The 18,045-nt window shown below is 39.0% G+C and overlaps 1 protein-coding gene across 8 annotated transcripts in view; it reads right to left on the bottom strand.

Annotated features, from left to right (window-relative positions):
- Positions 1-852: 852 nt before the first annotated feature.
- Positions 853-18,045, bottom strand: part of TJAP1 (tight junction associated protein 1) — an 83,882-nt gene continuing 66,689 nt past the window's right edge. For all 8 annotated transcript variants that reach the window (XM_032216624.1, XM_032216620.1, XM_032216626.1 and 5 more), the window contains 6 exons: positions 17,687-17,715; positions 13,700-13,861; positions 12,379-12,445; positions 8,962-9,069; positions 7,822-7,905; positions 853-5,233 (listed from right to left, as the gene is read on the bottom strand). In XM_032216624.1, the coding sequence (XP_032072515.1) occupies positions 3,923-5,233; positions 7,822-7,905; positions 8,962-9,069; positions 12,379-12,445; positions 13,700-13,861; positions 17,687-17,715 (1,761 nt within the window). In that variant the 3' untranslated portion in view covers positions 853-3,922. The remainder of the gene's footprint in view (positions 5,234-7,821; positions 7,906-8,961; positions 9,070-12,378; positions 12,446-13,699; positions 13,862-17,686; positions 17,716-18,045) is intronic.

Here is an 18,045-nt window from a genome sequence, read left to right as displayed (position 1 = left end):
AGAACCAAAGTGATAACATTACCATAGACCACCACACTTTTTTAGTACAAGTGAAGATTGCAAAACACATTACAGAGATCAGGTGTGATTACAGCTCACTATTTCTACTAATTTTTATATATTGGCCTTACTTCTATGTATACATTCACTTTGGTCCAACAATAAAAATATTATTGTACAGTATTACCATCATTCTAGAAATGCAATTATATATCTCCTTTGCAAATAAAATACAAAGACCTTGAAAACCAATAGGAGGCAGCAGTGTCTGCATTTTCTAATTAGGATTTTTCCAGTAAACCCTTGCATGGTTTATAGTGGACTTCCAACCAGAGATGTTTTGGATTTCAAATACAACCTTCAAAGTGGTTAACGGTGAGGTTGATGTGGATATTAGCAAAACATCTAGAAGGACTCATATTGGGAAGGCTGGTATACAAGTATATCAAGAATTTGAAGGAACTCTAAAATCTAAATACTGAAAATAAAATAAAAAACGGAATATGTGCTTCTACTTTACTAAGGATGCCCCATGCTACACTAAGGTCTTCAGCATCCTGCTAAAGACCAAAGGTCAATTGTTACCTAACTGATAATTCCAGAAAAATACTTTAATTTGAATACAATCATAAAGGAAAGTTAATCTTGATATAACTAACAGGTATTGTTGTATCTAACCGTTACAACAATCTTTTGCATTAAGGTGGTTCCAGATTAGATCCCTTGCATTTCTGATTAAAATATCAATTATCAAGTTTTGAAAATACCTGTGATAACACTTTAGAATTTTAGCACATTTCTATGGCTTGTTTCTGATTCAAGCCACAAAATAAACAACCGACTGCACAGACATATTTTTAAAATAGTTTTATTTCTGCCTTTAAAATATACATCATCAGTTTGTAAATCTCAAAACAAAATACCCCCCCCCCCAAAAAAAAACCCCAAAATAAAACACACACACCACCACCAAAACATTTTAGTTGTAGATTAACAGTCTTGAGTTGGGACTCTAAAGGGTGGGATCAGCTAAATGAGAGTCAATTCAAGTTCTCCAACAAAATACTGTCAGAGGTGAAGGGCAAAGAAGCCAGATTGCACAAGGACAGTAAATTCACTTGATAAATTATACTATTCATTTATAATAATAATAAAAAAATATTTTTTCTGGCTTTCTTCCCCCAGCCTTTAGCCCATTAAGTTATTACCTACAGGGCTACCCGAGTGCTTGGGCGGCATGTCAACAGCACTTCAAAGGTCACTTATAGAAGGAGTTCGCTTAAGGGGTTAAATGGGTACCCATAACCTCTGCAGGACTTTAAATTATCCATTTTTGGCCCTTAAACTACATCCACCTTTTTTTTTAATGTAAAAAGTCCAAAATTTTAGATCCCACCAACTTGGAGGGCTGTAAGGGCCAAAAGCGAGATGTTAGCGACCCTGAGCTGAATTTTATGGGTCCCCACTTTAGCTCAATGTACCTACTTAGAGAAGAAAAAAAATATTTAGATAATCTTGTCATCAGCTACACTGATAACGTTATCAGCTTCGGAATGTTTTATGCAACCCAACACAGAAAGGAGAACTGGATCTGGATGTAATATAAAATGGTCTTGAATCAATTCTATTGACCCAATTAGCTCATTAGAACTATTTCATTTCAACTAGATAAGATTCAACCAATACTGGCTTAAATAAAAGGTCACCAAGCTGCCCTATCTCCATCAGTAACTGGATTAAAAGTATAAAGGAGGACTGGAACAGAAAAAATAGTGACCTTTGTCCTCTTCCATGTAGTGCAGAGAAAATTCAAGGAATTTGCAAGCTAAATCAAGAGAAGTAAGTAAGTAAATATCAACTGAAGAAATCAGACCACTAAGTATTATGTAAGCTAAAGGAATAATATCTTTAGCACCAGTTTATTAGCAAAAAATACTGTGTTACATCTCACTAATACAATGCAGTAGCTAGCAGCTTAACTAAAGGAATGGTCCATTAGTAAGAATTTAAACACGACCATATCCAAAAGGTCAAGTATGACCAGATTGCTGTATTTGAAAAGAAAAGCCGTAATATTCTCTAACAGAAAATTACCAAAATCTCATTCAAACAAGTAACTGGCAAAATCAATTAAACAAAGTAGCCAAGAAGTTTCTCTGGTTGCATGAATAGCAGGGCAGGTTAATGAATTCAAATATGGAACTTTGATTCTTTAATGAAAATTTTTTAACACTATGAAATTAGTCCCTCCACTCAAATGCGCAAATAACACACAAAAACAGCCAGAAAAGAACAAAATACTGAATACAAGTAGGAAACCGAAAAGGGGGAAAGGGAATAAAAGACCTTGGGTAAGGCCTTGGAAAGGCACTAGTGTCAATTTGGACCCCATATTGGGATGCCCAACCTCATCAGCCATCTCCAAGCGGGCAAATAAGAAATATCTAATTTTGTGCCAAGAAGAGTCGTCAAGAGGCAAGCTGGCTGTATGGTTTAGTCTTGGATCAATGTGAATCTTTTCCTCAGCTAGTGAAATTTATGGACCAGACATAAGATGACTCAAGATAAAAAAGCTGAGATATCTCTTCTATAGCATATACCACCCCATCCCACAACACCTTTCTGCTCACCCAAAAATGGAGAGATACGTAAATATTAATAGTTGAAGACCTGAAGCAGCATTCCTCAATTTGGCATTTCCCCCCCTCCCTCAGAAGTGTTGTAACCACACAGCCCTATAGTCACACTTGTTGGGAATTTTAGCCCCTACACATCTAAAGAATAAGAGTGAGGAAGACTAATCCAAAGGAAAACATAGATAGTACACGATCACCAAATCATGATCCAGAGTATCCAAGTGATAGCTAAACAGACAGCTACACAGACTCAGCTCATTATGGCAAACAATTTAGCTCAAGTTGGGAAACTATGGCAGGGAGTCTGAGATGTAGTTTGGCAGAAAACCCCAACTTCCATAATGTGGAGCCCCACTCCCCATATGCAACATGCAAAGAAACAGTAGAAGTGATTCCTATGCCTCATCTGCCTTGTTGACCAATGCATATAGCCACAGGAAGGCTTGGAGAAACAAACATGAACTCACCAAAATATTACAGAATTCACCAAAAGCTTACAGAACTGAGGATGTTCATTCACAGAAGGCTTCTCACTTCATTCATGTTCTTCACCTGATGGCTTGGTGGGAGATTGAGGCAAGAAAATAGGGACTAAATATTCCTATCTCGTGCCACAAGCCAAAAAGGTAGAAATATAGGCTTTAGGTGTCTCAGGACTTAATTTGAATCAATTGGAACTGATCAGTAAGTGTGAAGGCAGAATTTTTGAAGAAAAGAAATGAAGTCAGGTGGAATCCCTCACTGAGCGTTTTGAGAAAGGACGCATGGAGGGGAGATAGAAAGCATACCTTTGTTTCAACTACTCCATTGTTCTTTACCTTAAGAGGGAAGGTGTGTCAGGTAATTAACACCAGATTCAATTTCATACAGTTAGAGGTCTTGTGTAGATCTAAAATTGTGCTGGTTTTCCAATCATATATATTATTATACTTGGACTCAGTGTAACTATTTTCTAGATCTTGGCCTTCAAGACAAGGAGAACAGGTTGAAGAAGGCAGGCACAGAAAGCACGATTCTATCTCTTATCCACACCTGAGGAGTGCTTGAGCAGTCAATATCAGCACAAAAGAGTTGCCAGCATACATCCAAGTGCATCCTGGTGCTAGGGAAGAGCTGTCTCCCCTTTCCCGCGTATTAAAAAGACAGTAAATACTTAAACATTGCCTATAATTCCTGGCCAAAATAACATGATGGCAATCCCTTGAGTCTCAGGGCTTGAAGGGCAACCCTGGAATGAGAATGCAACACTCAACCTGGGTAGCCAAGACAATTCTTCTTCTCCGTTCTCAAGTAAGTAAGTTGCCTTGCTCCTGAGCCTGGGTCAAGCTGTCCTTCCGATGTAAATGATGAACCCCCATTCTCTTGGGGCTGCGATGTGGGCGTGCAGGTGGTGGCTTGCTCTTGCCATCCTTGCTTTGCTCAGAAACCCCCTCCTGGCTGTTCACCCTGCTTTCCTGGAGCAGCAATCCCTGTTCCTCAGCTGGGCTCCCAGATGGGTAGGCTATGTAATCTTTGGACTTCTCTGGTGAAGAAGTGACAGGCTCTGCCATCCCTGCAGTGCCAGACCCTTGCAGCAATTTGCAGCTTTCGTCCTGGGAGAAATCTGTGCTGTAGTCAGAAGAGAAGTTCCGCCGACTTCGAAACTCTGTGCTGTCGATGTCCACGCTTGAGTCTCTGCTTACAGTCCAGCTGTAGCTCTGCACGGATTCCTCACCATCTGAGTAGGCGGAAGCTACCCGACCTAACTCTTGCATGGAGCGGCTGAAACGTTTCTGGAGCTCCTGTGCTGTGTCACTGCTAAATGCAGTACGGTTTATTAGCACCTGCTCTGTGGTAGGAGGAGCCTTATCCACAAACATCCGCTGCCAGTTAGCTAATAAATCCTCCTCGGAGCTGGCGGAGCTGGCCAATGTGCTGGGAACCTGTGGGGGGCTGCTGAAGGGGCTGCTTTGAGAAGATCCAGGAACCCGGCTCAACTTGGGGGAAGGTTGGTAGGAGCAGCTGGAGGCAGAGCGTTGACCTGAGGCTGGGCTGCTGGGAAAGGGGCGCTGCCTGTCGCAGTTCTCATCCTCCCCCAGGACTAAGCTCAAAGAGATAGCTTGGCGGGTAGCATAAGTACAATTGGGCAGTGGGCTGTTCTTTGGAATCCGCACCTTGTCCTCGGAAAACTCAATGACTTTGCGCCCTGGATACATGGGGTGGGGAGGGGGAGGGGTGGGATATGGGCTTAGTTTCTCAAAAGTAGGCACCTCCTTTGGCAGGCTCTCCAAGCAGTTCTGTGGCTTGCAGCTCCCATTTTGCTGTCTAGATCCCTCCTTCCCCTTGTTTTCTGCTTGCCTCGAACTCACGCAAGTTTCAGGAAGAGTGCCACTCATATCTACATGCACAAAAACATCTTCAGCCATAGAGCAACTTCCACTGCTGGATTTGGCTGAGTTCAGCACCAGTGATTCTGGCTTCTCCAACACTCTAGCAATGACTGAGGTGGGCACAGCGTCAGAGGGAGCCAAGCTGTGCAGTTCCTCCTGGCCAGGGCCTACAGAATCCTGAGTGTTTTGCAAGTGCTTGTTGACCATGTCTTGCAGCTCAGATGGCAGCTAAAAAAAGACAAGAGTAGTGCAGAATTAAAATAGCATATAGGAAACAGGGTAAATGGGATGGACAAATACACCAAGGTGGCTGTAGAGGTTTTGGCAAAGCCCATCTAAGCTGCTTGTTCTAACTAAATGTAACTGAAGGGCTTTTCAAATATATAATATCTACATTCAAAATACTTCTATTTCTATCCCAGAATCAAGGGAAATATTGTGTTTCCAATATACATTTAGAAGAAATAGAAATATTTGCAACATCTTGCATTCCTTGCTCATGTTAGGCCAACACAGTACTATTGATCGGTGGGGGGGAAAAGTTGATTGCCACACTGAACTGAATGACCAATTCCCTCCTTGCCCTTGTTATAAACTATGTCTGCTAGGAAACATCTAGTAATTATAGGGCACTGCCTTGGCCAAACTGCCCTAGAATTAGTTTGATTGATTTTAGAAACAGAACCACTTTGCACTCCCTGGGAATCTTCTCATGGATAGTCACTCAAGCAAATTATAAGCAAGGAGTATATCATTTTCATCAGCTTTCATCTCAACAGTTACACAAATAGATTCCGTGCAGAAAATCCTAGAGCTGAGCTTCTAGCAGAACGTGGTCCTTCCTTGCTCTCTAAGATGCCTTCCTGCAGGACTCAGCTCTTGTTCATTTCCCAGTAAATACTGCAGCAATTCCTGTAAACCATGAAAAGACGAATGACAGAGAACATGAAAGCCAGCACCCATGGCAGAGATCAAATAGGGTGAATGCAGAGGTGACATAATCTTTTTCTCTGACCAAATGCCCTGTGATGGGCCAGATCTATTAGGATTGCAACGACAAGCATTGCGCTAACCTAAATATCCAGCAGTAGAAATGTGTAAACACTGATACCTGAGAACATGTACCAGGCCTGTAAATATAAATGAAAAAAAAAAATCATTCTTTAAATAGATAACTCTGTATCCTAAAGGGATGCCCACAAGTCATCCATGGAATGAGTAGCTTGGCAGTCTATATTTGAAATAATCCATGTTTTAAAATGTTGAAAACCAGCATGTGCATGAATCTCTTAATATTAAAGCAAGTATGCGATGACTTTCATCAAGTCAGAGTTTCAATACAATGGAACAATTTTCTTCTGCGGCTGGGGAAAAAACTTCAGGCTCCAAAGAACCACTAAAATAAAAATACTAATTTACTAAGTAATACATATTTAATATAAATAGGAATTAATAGCATGTTGTTCTGGTTTCCATTAGCCTGAACTGAAAGCATCTCATGGAAAAGATGGTGGTCTCATTTTAACTAATATGTATATAATATGACATTCTGGAGATGGAGTGGCAGGTTTGAAGATGTCAGCAGCAGCTGACTTTAGACATCAGAGTATAGACAGGTTACATGAAAAATTCATGATACAATTGGTTCTACCAGTGTGTTATTGCAATATTGAAATGGGAGAAAGCAAGTGTTTGAAAATAGTTTAAAAACATAATTGTGTTGTAGCTATACTTATATAATTGTAGAGGGGCCATTTAATTATGGAATAATATAGTATAACAGAAAATGAACTCTTCTCATCTCCAATAAAGAAAGAGTAAATTTCATATATTGATTTTTATATCTATCAGTATATTTTAAACATATTATGCAAACATCATCTATTAATCTTGTTCCTATTTTAAAAAGCTGCAATTAATATAAGTATATGTATAAATGAAACATAAATGTTTCAATTGTATTTGCTGTTAAATCTTGGTCCCAATTCATCTGCGAGCCCAATGATACATTAGTACCAAAAGACTTTCAACATCTACCTTGGGGATAATTCTAACACTATTAAGATCTGTTGGATACGTAAGAAATCCTTTTCAGTGGTGATACTAATACTTTGGAAACACTGTCAATATACAATAAGTCCATGCATCTATTTTGTATATAGCTTTCTGTTTAAGATTGCCATCAGTTTAACTCATAGATGATTTTTAGGTTGAAACCAGATTTGAACAGTATATCTTTTTTTTAAAACAAAAGCTGTTAGGACTTCTAGTTGACTATGATTGTATTTGTGTGCCACTCTGCAAGCCTGAAAGCCAGCAAAAATATACGCATCATAACAGTAAAATCAGTAGCAAGAACATATTGAACTTTGGAACAAATTTGTGATAATGTTTATTAAATCTGGAAATCTACTAGATATTTAAACTTCCTAGGCTAACTTCCTTCCTTATTTTCTATCCTGTTAGTAAATCACCTTCTGACTTTAGTTAGTTAAAACCCCCATAGTAAACAAATTCTTGTACTAGATTACTAATTCTCTTATAATAACTCATTGTGCTGAGGATTCATATAGAAATGGTTAATGAAACAAAAAGAAGAAAGTTAGGATTAAGCAGGAAGCCTGCAATTCATGAAACTCTTTTCAGGAACCTACTGAATTCAAAGGCAATGAGGCAATGAGAATGAGAAACAACATGTATGAGATGACTGGCATTAACTGTTTGTTGTTAGGAAACAGAAATCCCAGAAAAATAAGTTCATCCCAGGCCATTAAAGTGATTCACAGGTCCTCAAACCCCTCCAGGTTTTTACTCACATCAGCAAATTTGTGGTTCCGAAAATGAGATTTGTTGCACTTCAGGAGCTGCACTGCTAAGTTACAGTCTAGCCGGTATCGCTCCTGTCAAGACAACACATCATAATTGAAGAGACATAGCTTGAAATGGTCCACAACAAGGTGATGTCCGAGGCAAAAGTACAAAAGTATTTCATAATGATGAAATCAAAACAACTGAGAACTTGCAAGTCTACGGCAGGGGTGTCAAACTCGCATCATCACAGAGGCATCACGTGATGTATCGGGACTTTCCCCCCCCATTCGCTAAACCGGGCAGGGCCAGCACGTGACACAGCTGGCCCACAGGCGAGTTTGACACCCCTGGATTATGCCAACACAGAACCTGCAGCTAAAGGCTAAGGGCAGAACTAGTCTTGATCATATCAATTTCTTTCGCAAGTCCCAATGAACATTTTAGAAAAATAAAAATGCATTAAAATGTACAGCTACTATCTTCTACTACCTATTCTAGCTACTAGCCTCTTCTCCATTGTGGCTGATTAAAACTTGTGCAATTTGACAAGTTCATTCACAAACTAGAATAGTTATTTTTAAAACAGGCTTTACAAAAGACAACTACTGTAAGCGGAGAACTGGCTGACATATCAATGTACAAAGCCAATAGGAAAAATAATAAAAAATAAAATAAAAAACAACTCACTACACAAAAAAACATCAGAATCTTTGGTAAATGTCTGATAGAATAAATTGAGTTGTATGGCTGTCAGTTAATGCATTGCATTTCCATACCTAGGTCCTCAAGATATGCTGGTATATGAACCACATCAAGTGGGAAGGCCCATATTCATAATTTTGTACATTTTAAGAACACCCAATTGGGAAAGGCTGTTCTAAACAAAACACAGGTTAAGTATCCCAATTTTCACAATCCATCTTTTTGAAAAAGTTCAGCATCAATATGTTGCTTGGATAGGAATTGGGCTCTCTTATACACTGCCAGTCTTTTTTTTTAGAAGGATGTTTATTGATCTTCAGCAGGCTGTCATGTGCTGCTCTTCACAGAACTTTAAACACTAATATACTTAAATAAGGATACACCTATCAATTATTTCCCTATTTCCTATACAAGATCAATGTTCTGAAAAAAAGACGGCTTACATTAAGCTCTTCCAGTTTATTGATAGTTGTTTTGGCATCCAGAAGCTTATTGGTGAGCTCCACAATTTCCCAATCAAGAGTTTTCCGATCCATTTCAGCTTTTTTAATCTAGAGAATAGCAATATACAGGCGATGAGTCACATTAGTCAACAATTGGCAGTCTTCATCCTTGCCCTCTTCTCTTCCACAGCCTGCCCAACTCTAAAAATCGAACTCCTTTTCTTCCTTTAGCAAAAAAGAGGTTTAAATTACCCATCTAATTCTTTTTGTGTGTCTAAGGAAGGCATTACTTAGGAACGCAAATTATGTTTGAGTGTTTCTTGACTTCTTCATACCTGTTTGCAAAAACATCATGCAAACATGAAGAGTGCCCTTTAAATCAGGTGTTGGCAAACCTGAGCTTCTGCTGTGCTCCAATTCATATCATTTTAAGCTAGTGTTATCTATTGTAAGGCATTATAAGAATTGAAATCCAAGAACATTTTGGAAAGCAAGAAAGATCAAACTTTAGTCATTTTGGTTTGAATAGACACATTTGAGCAGGAGATGAATTATGCTTAGGGGAATTATGAAAAGCTGTTTGTGTGAGAAAAGTAATAGGAGCACATAAAATATCCAAAGCAACTGTACTTATTATATCTTCTACTCAGGTTTTCTGCAACTCTACACATACCTAGATTTTCTGCAATAATTAAATATCTAATTGTAGGGCAGAGGAATAGTAGCTTATTTGGCTTCGTCTGAACCTGGTCTACACATGGTCTTTAATTTTACAATATTCATTGTTAATTAACAAAAATCTCAATTTTCAAATTTTAGTCTACAAATGGTGAGAAATGGTAGGAGAAAATAATGGAAACAAGCAGATATTGTACTCTTTAAAAACATATCAAATTAACAGCTAGAGCTTATCATTAGAAAGAAATGGTTCCTGCGCTATGAGTTTTAAAATTCTATTCTCCTACACTTACCTAGCATTGCAGGCTAGCATATACATTCTTTATAATAAAAGTGATGTGACCCACCAAAATGAAATCCACCTTGGAATGAATTCAAACAAAAATACATACTTTGAGCAAGGCGCATAGGATAAGTGCAATAAATAACAATGATTGAGGGTATTTATTTATTTAATTTCTATTCCATCTTTATTATTTTTATAAATAACTCAAGGTGGCAAACATATCTAATACCAAATATTTCTTCTTCCTCCTATTTTCCCACAACCATTCTATGAGGTGGATTGGGCTGAGAGAGATTGACTGGCCCAAAGTCATGCATTATGGCTTTCATGCCTAAGGCGGGACTGAATTCACAGTCTCCTGGTTTCTAGCCTGGTGCCTTAATCACTAGACAAAACTGAATGGTGTTTATTTTTTAAACAGGTAATTCTAAGACTGTCTGAGGGGCAAAAAGTAATGTTTAAATGCATGCCATATTGATAAGGAATAGACTTAATCTGATTTGCACATCCTAGCCCTCAACTTATTTCTTGAATCTCCAAGACTGTCCTTTTATCCCAACCTCTTCCAAATAAGATATTTTGCTGAAGTAGCAAAACATAAGCATCTCATCACAGGAAGGGCAAATTCTGCTACGAAATTTCAATAGGCATTTGCCCTACAAAAGTACCTTACCTTTTCCACAGAAAAACAGCCCAGGTTTAGTGTGCCTCATTCAGTCTAATAGAGTTTGCTTTCAAATAAATGTACAACAGCCTTTAAATTACCGGTACTACTATACCGATAAGTATAGGCTCTTTCAATGGGTGAGCAACCCTCCAGCAGCTGAGACCCACCCTTTGGAGGAAAATGAAGGCAGTGGGTGCATTGATAATGCAAGTAATCTGTCTATTACTTTAAGCCTACTTTACTGTTCACACTATATGACATATTTCCTGCCTCAATGGCAATCCCATCCAGCAAAGCACTCATAGTAAAGGAGTATGGTCAGGATGGGATTCAGGGAGCAGGAAAATATACAACTGAAAGTTGTTCACTTGTGCTTTCCATGAAAATGGATTCTCAGATATTCATTTTGCATTTAAAGTAATACCTTATTGTTCTAAAGCCCACTCAGAAAAGCAGAATTCCTAGCCTTGCAGATATATCTATATATAATGTAACATCTATCTATCTATCTATCTATCTATCTATCTATCTATCTATCTATCTATCTATCTATCTATCATCTATCTATCTATTTATCTATCTATCATTTATTTTATTTCTTTTTCCTGCAGTTATATATTGTGATATAAAATGAGCAGGATCAGAAGCTTTCTGTTATTTCACATGTTCACCACATTTATTTTATTTCCAAATTTATTTGCCACCTATCTCTCAGTTCAGATGACAGATAATATAACTTTCATACTAACACAAATATTACTGACACTATTGTGTCAGCAGCTGCTTCAACAAAACATTTCACTTAATTTGAAAAACATGAACTTGTTCCCACTCCATTCTATCTTGTGAAGCATGAGTGTTGATATTGGATTAAAATGATAATGATTTAATATTGTATTTGTACTAGAATGAGAAATCCTTAGTTTTTGTTATGGTGATTGAAGCTTCTGAGAACTGTACTACCCAACTCCTAGTTCTGCAATGATAACAAAAAGTACTATATTTCATGTCAGTTTGTAGATTAATTTTTGGGGTAGATAAATGGCACTCCACCCAACCCCAAACTAGGGAATCACATAAAATAGGATGAAGCAAGTCATGCTAAGAAAGGATCAGCTATTTCATTCAAACCCAAGTTGCAGGCTGATTCAGATTCTGGATCCCATCAAAGACAGTGCAAGTGGGGCTGAGTAATGCATGGAACTGAGTAACAATGAAACTGGAAAGGCTGAAACATGTGAAGAGGAAAAGAAAAACACACAAACAAAAAGACGCAACTGCAAAAATCCAGTTTTGACTGAGAGAGGCCTGAGAGGTGAGCACACCCAGCATGTGCCAGCAGCAGCGTAGGAAGGAAAGAAACAGAGAGAGAGAGAAAGAAAGAGAGAGAGAAAGAGAGAGGAGAGAAAAAAAGCCATGAGTGTTATGAATGCACATAATATATAAATGTTGGCTCCACTTTGACATCCCACAATTCATGACAAAACCATCCCACCCAGATTCTGCTATAAGCAGCACATAATGACTCCAAGACTATTTTAAAAAGCTGCAAGACAAAACTACAAATAGCTGCATTCAGGAGAACCCAAAACACTGTTGCACAAAACATAAAACTTGGTAGCAATGCCCCTTTTCATCAACTCTAGACTGAAATTCTACTCATTACTCTTGATTAATTGCATTTTGATATTACTATACAGTAATACAGATATATTATACCCTTTAAGATCTTTAAAACAGTTAGACCTGCCCATTCTACTGATTATGGGGCCATACAATCACTTACCAGGACATGCAGCTTCTCCTCCAAATCCTGATTTGTTCTTTGTGAAGCTGTGTAACTATTTTGCAATCTAAGATATAGAAGAACACCCATGTTACTGAATAGGCATAAAATATCCCCTGGGGTGAACACCATATATGACATATTATACAATGGACTGTGATATTGTATTTACAGCATGCCTTAAATTCTGCCATGTTTGGGTATTTCATCTCCTTCTGCATTAATCTGCAGAAAGCTTGAGAACAGAGGTACAAAATGTGTGTGTGTGTGTGTGTGTGTGTGTGTGTGTGTGTGTGTGTGTGTGTGAGAGAGAGACAGAGAGAGAGAGAGAGAGAGAGAGAGAGAGAGAGAGAGAGAGAGAGAGGAGGGGGGAGGGGGGGACACAACAAGCTTGATAAGATGGAAATGATCAAAATCCATTCCAGTAAAAGAGCAGAAATGTTGAAGACTATGATAAAGCTTTCAGAGAAATCTCCAAATCCTGTATGGTAGAATACAGTTATCAGTAAAGGTTAATCTCTTCCTCTCTCTTCATCACGTCATCTTCCTCCCACCTGTGAAGTTGCTATATTAATGACTGCACATTTGTCTCCATTGCTCCAGCTTCTAAGCTGGTGATCCATGACTTATCTGTGTTTTCTTAGAACTGGTCTCTCACTTTGGTTTAAACTACTGTATTCAGACCTGGTTAAATTTAATAAACTATAAATATTAATAGGCCATGAGAAAGGACCCCTTCCCCCTATGTAAGGCATCATTCAACGTAGCCATCATCTTCGGGAATCATGGAGAGACATTTGGATTGGGCATGTCTTTCGCAAGATTCAGTAAAACTCATTTTCTTCTCTGTTTCTGGCTTCCTATGACTGTCTTCAGTTATTAACAAAGGTATTAAAAAGCCTGACCAAGGAATCTCTATATAGTAATTACAATATAGCTTGGTAAATCTATGGGTCTTACATAACACTAAGCTATCCAATAGCAAGTCAAATGGTAAAGGGGAAAACCCAGCTTCATAAGTGGTGTCTGTACGTCTCAGGACACACATTTCATATACAATAATTTCCCTGTACATAATGATCTACAAGAGAATATAGTCTTTGGTTTTCCAGATGTTATCAAACTACTATGAAGAATAGCAGCCAGGAGGTATTAGGAGTTTTAAGTGAACAACACCTGGAAAGCCAAAGGCTTTCATTTGCAGTATTTCTATAAATGGCAGATTATGGTAAAACATGTTGCAGAATAAGATAAACACTATCAACTAAGGAACTGGACTGCTTTTCTCTCCTCCCCACCTGATGTTCTAAAAGACACATACCTACGGAATTTGTCTTTAAATTTTTCTAGCTCTTCTCGATTTTGGCCCAATTCCATCTCCAGGTAGTCTTGCCCAGACTCCAACTCCCTTTCCATTGCTTCCATTTTGTTGGTGACATAGGCCAGCCGTCGACGCAGCTCCTCATTGTCACGCTGCAACAACCTAAGGTACAAAAAGCAGCAACTTATTTCCAATTAAACTACAGGAAACTTTGCTGCCAATATAGCATTGTGCCTCTAAACAAAGTTCAATTGCATTCCTGGAATCTGGAAAGATGAAACAAGATAAACACATAAAACGTAGCTTCAATTGGTATCTAATTTAGCTGCAAAGTGAACAAATGAGCTTTATAAATTTAAAATTTGCTTTAAACAATTGGCTAATTATAACCCACACACTTAGACACCCAAACCACCTTCCCTTCTGAATAATATCCCCAAGTCCTGTGGACAGAAAACTGATAGCTTCAAGTTCAAAATTTCCTGTACAGGATTCTCAAAAACCATCATTTGGTAAGCCAAGAAAAGAATCACAGAATCATGGAAGTGAAAAATACCTGATTATCTTATCTATATTACCTTTTTAATGTCTCATTTCAGTCTTTCTTCTTTCTGGTTGAACATCCAAGGTTCCTTCCGTCTGTGCTCTAGTCTGTCAGCTTTGTCACTCTCCTCTGAAACTGTTCTATACTATCAATCAATCAGGATAAAGCTGGAAGGGACCTTTGAGGTCTTCTAATCCAACCCCCTGCTCAAGCAGGAGGCCCTATACCAGCAATGGCAAACCTTTTTTGGCTCACGTGCCATAAGTGGGGGGAGTGCAGGAGGGTTGTGTGCGGACGTGCCGCACCCATAATGCAATGCACGACCTCCCCAGTGCGCAAGTGCTCACTACAGGCACGACCCCCCATTTTTTGCATGCTTTTTTCACCCTCCCCAAGCTCCAGAGGCTTTATAGGAGCCTGGGGAGGGCGAAAACAGCCTCCCCCATCCCCCCCGGACACCCTCCGGAGGCTTCAGGGACCTTCAGGAGGCTTCTCCCTAGCAGTCAAAATGACCCTCCGAGCAAAGTGGAAGTCACTTCCAGTTTGCTCAGAGGGTCGTTTTGAGCGCTCCGAAGGCTTGGAGCCAAGGTGGCGCAGTGGTTAAATGCAGCACTGCAGGCTACTGCAAGATCAGCAGTTCAGCGGTTCAAATCTCACCGGCTCAGGGTTGACTCAGCCTTCCATCCTTCCGAGGTGGGTAAAATGAGGACCCAGATTGTTGGGGGCAATATGCTGACTCTCTGTAAACCGCTTAGAGAGGGCTGAAAGCCCTATGAAGCGGTATATAAGTCTACTGCTATTGCTATTGCTTCAGGGACCTTCAGGAGGCTTCCCTGAAGCCTCTGGAGCAGTCAAAATGACCCTCCTAGCAAACCGGAAGTCTGTTCCTGAATTTCCGGTTTGCCCATAGGGCTGGTTTTTTGCACTCCAGAGGCTTCACAGAAGCTCATGAAGCCTCCGGAGGGCCTCCGGGGGGAGGGTGGGGGAGGCTCTTTTTGTCCTCCCCAGGCTCCTATAAAGCCTCTGGAGCCTGGGGAAGGTGAAAAATGGCTGGTCAGCTGGCCAGCACGCGCACGCTAGCTACCTGACAGGGCAGCGCCTCACGTGCCCTGACAAATGGCTCCATGTGCCACAGATTTGCCATCACTGCCCTATACCATTTCACATAGGTGGCTGTCCAGTCTTTTCTTAAAACCTTCAGTGATGAAGCCCCTGCAACTTTCTGGAAATGTGGATCCAAAATCATGTATGTGGACTCACCAGTGTGTAATAGAGGGGAATAAGGGCTTCACACATCTTTGATATAATGCTCTTCTAACAATTATTTCACCCTAACTTATGTTAGCTTGTTGACAATGAATAAACACAAGTCATTCTCCATTATGGCGCTTTCAAGCCGAAAATACTCATTTTTTAGGGGTGCCATGTATTTTTCCTCCCTAAATATAACAACTTACATTTTTCCATTTTGAAGAACAACTTGCTTCTTTTCAGTCCAGCCCTCTAATTTGTTCAAATTAGACTGAAATCTTGTTCTGTCACCTAGGATTTTAGCCACATCTTTCAATTTTGTGTCCTCTACAGATTTAGTAAGCAGCCCATCAATCTCATTATCCAGATTTCTATAAAAATGCCAAATAATACTGACTGTAAGGCAGATTCCAGTAGTTACTGCTTTGTAACATGATGTAGAACCATTCGTTCTGATTGCCTAAGCACAGCTGGCCTTCTGCTGTAGACCAATCCTACTGTGGTGTTATCCAAATTATACTTTTAATACTTGTCAAGGAGAATGCCATGTGGAATCTTGTCAAAAGCTTTTCTGGAATCGAGGCAGGCTATATCCACAGCATGGATAGCTAAAATAATTGACTTGCAAAGGAGATGAGGTCTGTCTCACATGACCTATTTTTATAAAAAGCTTGGCTCAGGAAGCGCAGTGTTGTCTTTAAAATGATTACAAATGTCCTGCTTTACTATTTGCCCAAAAATTTCCCAGGTACTGATATTAGGCTTATTTAAGCTAAGAAAATAAGAAGGCAAGTAGTCAGTGGAATACTATATTGACATGTCTGTGATCGTTAAAGATGTATGAGTGTTTGTGTGTATAAGAGAGAGAAAGTGGTGGAGGGAGGGAGGGAAATCCCAAAATATTGCTTGTGAAATACAAAAGTATATAGTTTCCACTAATCGCTTTTCTAGGCAGATTTTTGTGACTGGTTTTATTTGCTACAATAAATAAAGCCTGACTTAGCATTCCATCCTTCCGAGGTGTCAGTAAAATGAGGACCCATATTGTTGGGGGCAATATGATGACTCTGTAAATCTCTTAGAGAGGGCTGTAAAACACTAAGGAGTGATATATAATAGCGCTATTGCTATTTGGGTAGTGCTGAAGATAGTTTTTCAAAATTTCTAGCATGTTGTCAGACCAGAAAAAAAGATGAAAGGAATTTGTAATAAATTTGGGATCAAAAAGAGTATGCAAAATCAGGTAAATCTAATGCACAGAATGAAGATGTCCACAAGATTGTTTTAAGGAGCAAGCCCATCTGGGCACCAACATCAGCAAATATGAACAACTTGCTCTGGTCAGGGAAGGAAAATTCCATGCTTGATCATTTCTCTACTATTCTATAGACAGAGAGTTTAATTCTAAAAAGTAGGCCATCGATCTATACAAGCAGTTCCTTCTTAGTTTACAGCCTTTAGATTAAGCACAGCAGCCAGATGGGGCTAAATAGCTCAGGTATCCTCCACTGGAAGTCGAAACACTCAATAATTTATGTGTTCCCAGGGAAAACAAATAACACTGCAGGAAAGAAAATATCCACCCCATTTTTACCTTGACTTCAATGTTCATATTAAGAGATCTATCCACTTCTAAATCCACAAATACATTTCTAGATAAATATTCACATATTGGCTTTGGAAATGCTGATGCAAAAGGATGCTGTTCCATGTCCATACGTTTACATCTATGTAGATGTTCTCCCAAAGATTCAATAATTCTGTTAGTGTTGTTCTTCACAGGCTTATCATCTGCAAACATTTTACCCATTCAATTTTCCCAAAACAACATAAAGTAATATTTTCAAGCCACATAAATAGATGATGAAACTTAGAATGGATATTGTTCTTAAGCTAAGCTGTTGCAGCAGCACTAAGACAAAGATAACACTGGAGCTTTCATTTAATAATTCTACAGCTGGGTTTCTGTGAAGAGCATTCCTGGAAGTTTAAGCTCAATTCAGCCATTATCAGCTCTACAACAATCACTTTTACCAATCTTAAAAGTTATACATTAGTTCTTTTTAAGCATATTAAAAGATTAACAGAGGAAAACACAATTCCACAACATCGGGAAATAAGCACCGATAATACAACTGGAAACCAGAAGTAGTACAAACAACTATGGAACAAAAAAGGGCCAGGATACTTACTTTATCCTTTCTGCATCTGTCAAGGACTCCTACAGAAAATAAAAGGAAACAGAATCAAGGTTTAATTAAAAGTATGAACTAGCTATCAAACTAAACCATACTAAATGAAAAAAGGGCCAGTTTGGATAGTGATTAAAGTACAAAGTCTTGAAACCAGGAGACTATGCATTCTACTCTTGCCTGAATTCAGTTGGGCCAATCACTCTCTCAACCCTAGGCAAACTACATTTGAAATCATGCCAAGAAAACTGCAGGGACTTGTGCAAGCAGACATCAGAGGACAAGACCAACCTGAAAATCAGATTTCTGGTAAGCCACAAATATATTTGAGAAACTGCCTACGTTAGGCCACAACTGTG

The sequence above is a fragment of the Thamnophis elegans genome, chromosome 4, assembly GCF_009769535.1.
Source record: "Thamnophis elegans isolate rThaEle1 chromosome 4, rThaEle1.pri, whole genome shotgun sequence".
In the NCBI taxonomy this organism is placed as follows: domain Eukaryota; kingdom Metazoa; phylum Chordata; class Lepidosauria; order Squamata; family Colubridae; genus Thamnophis; species Thamnophis elegans.
Note: the sequence above shows the minus strand (reverse complement) of the source record. Positions and strands in the feature narration are given on the sequence as shown.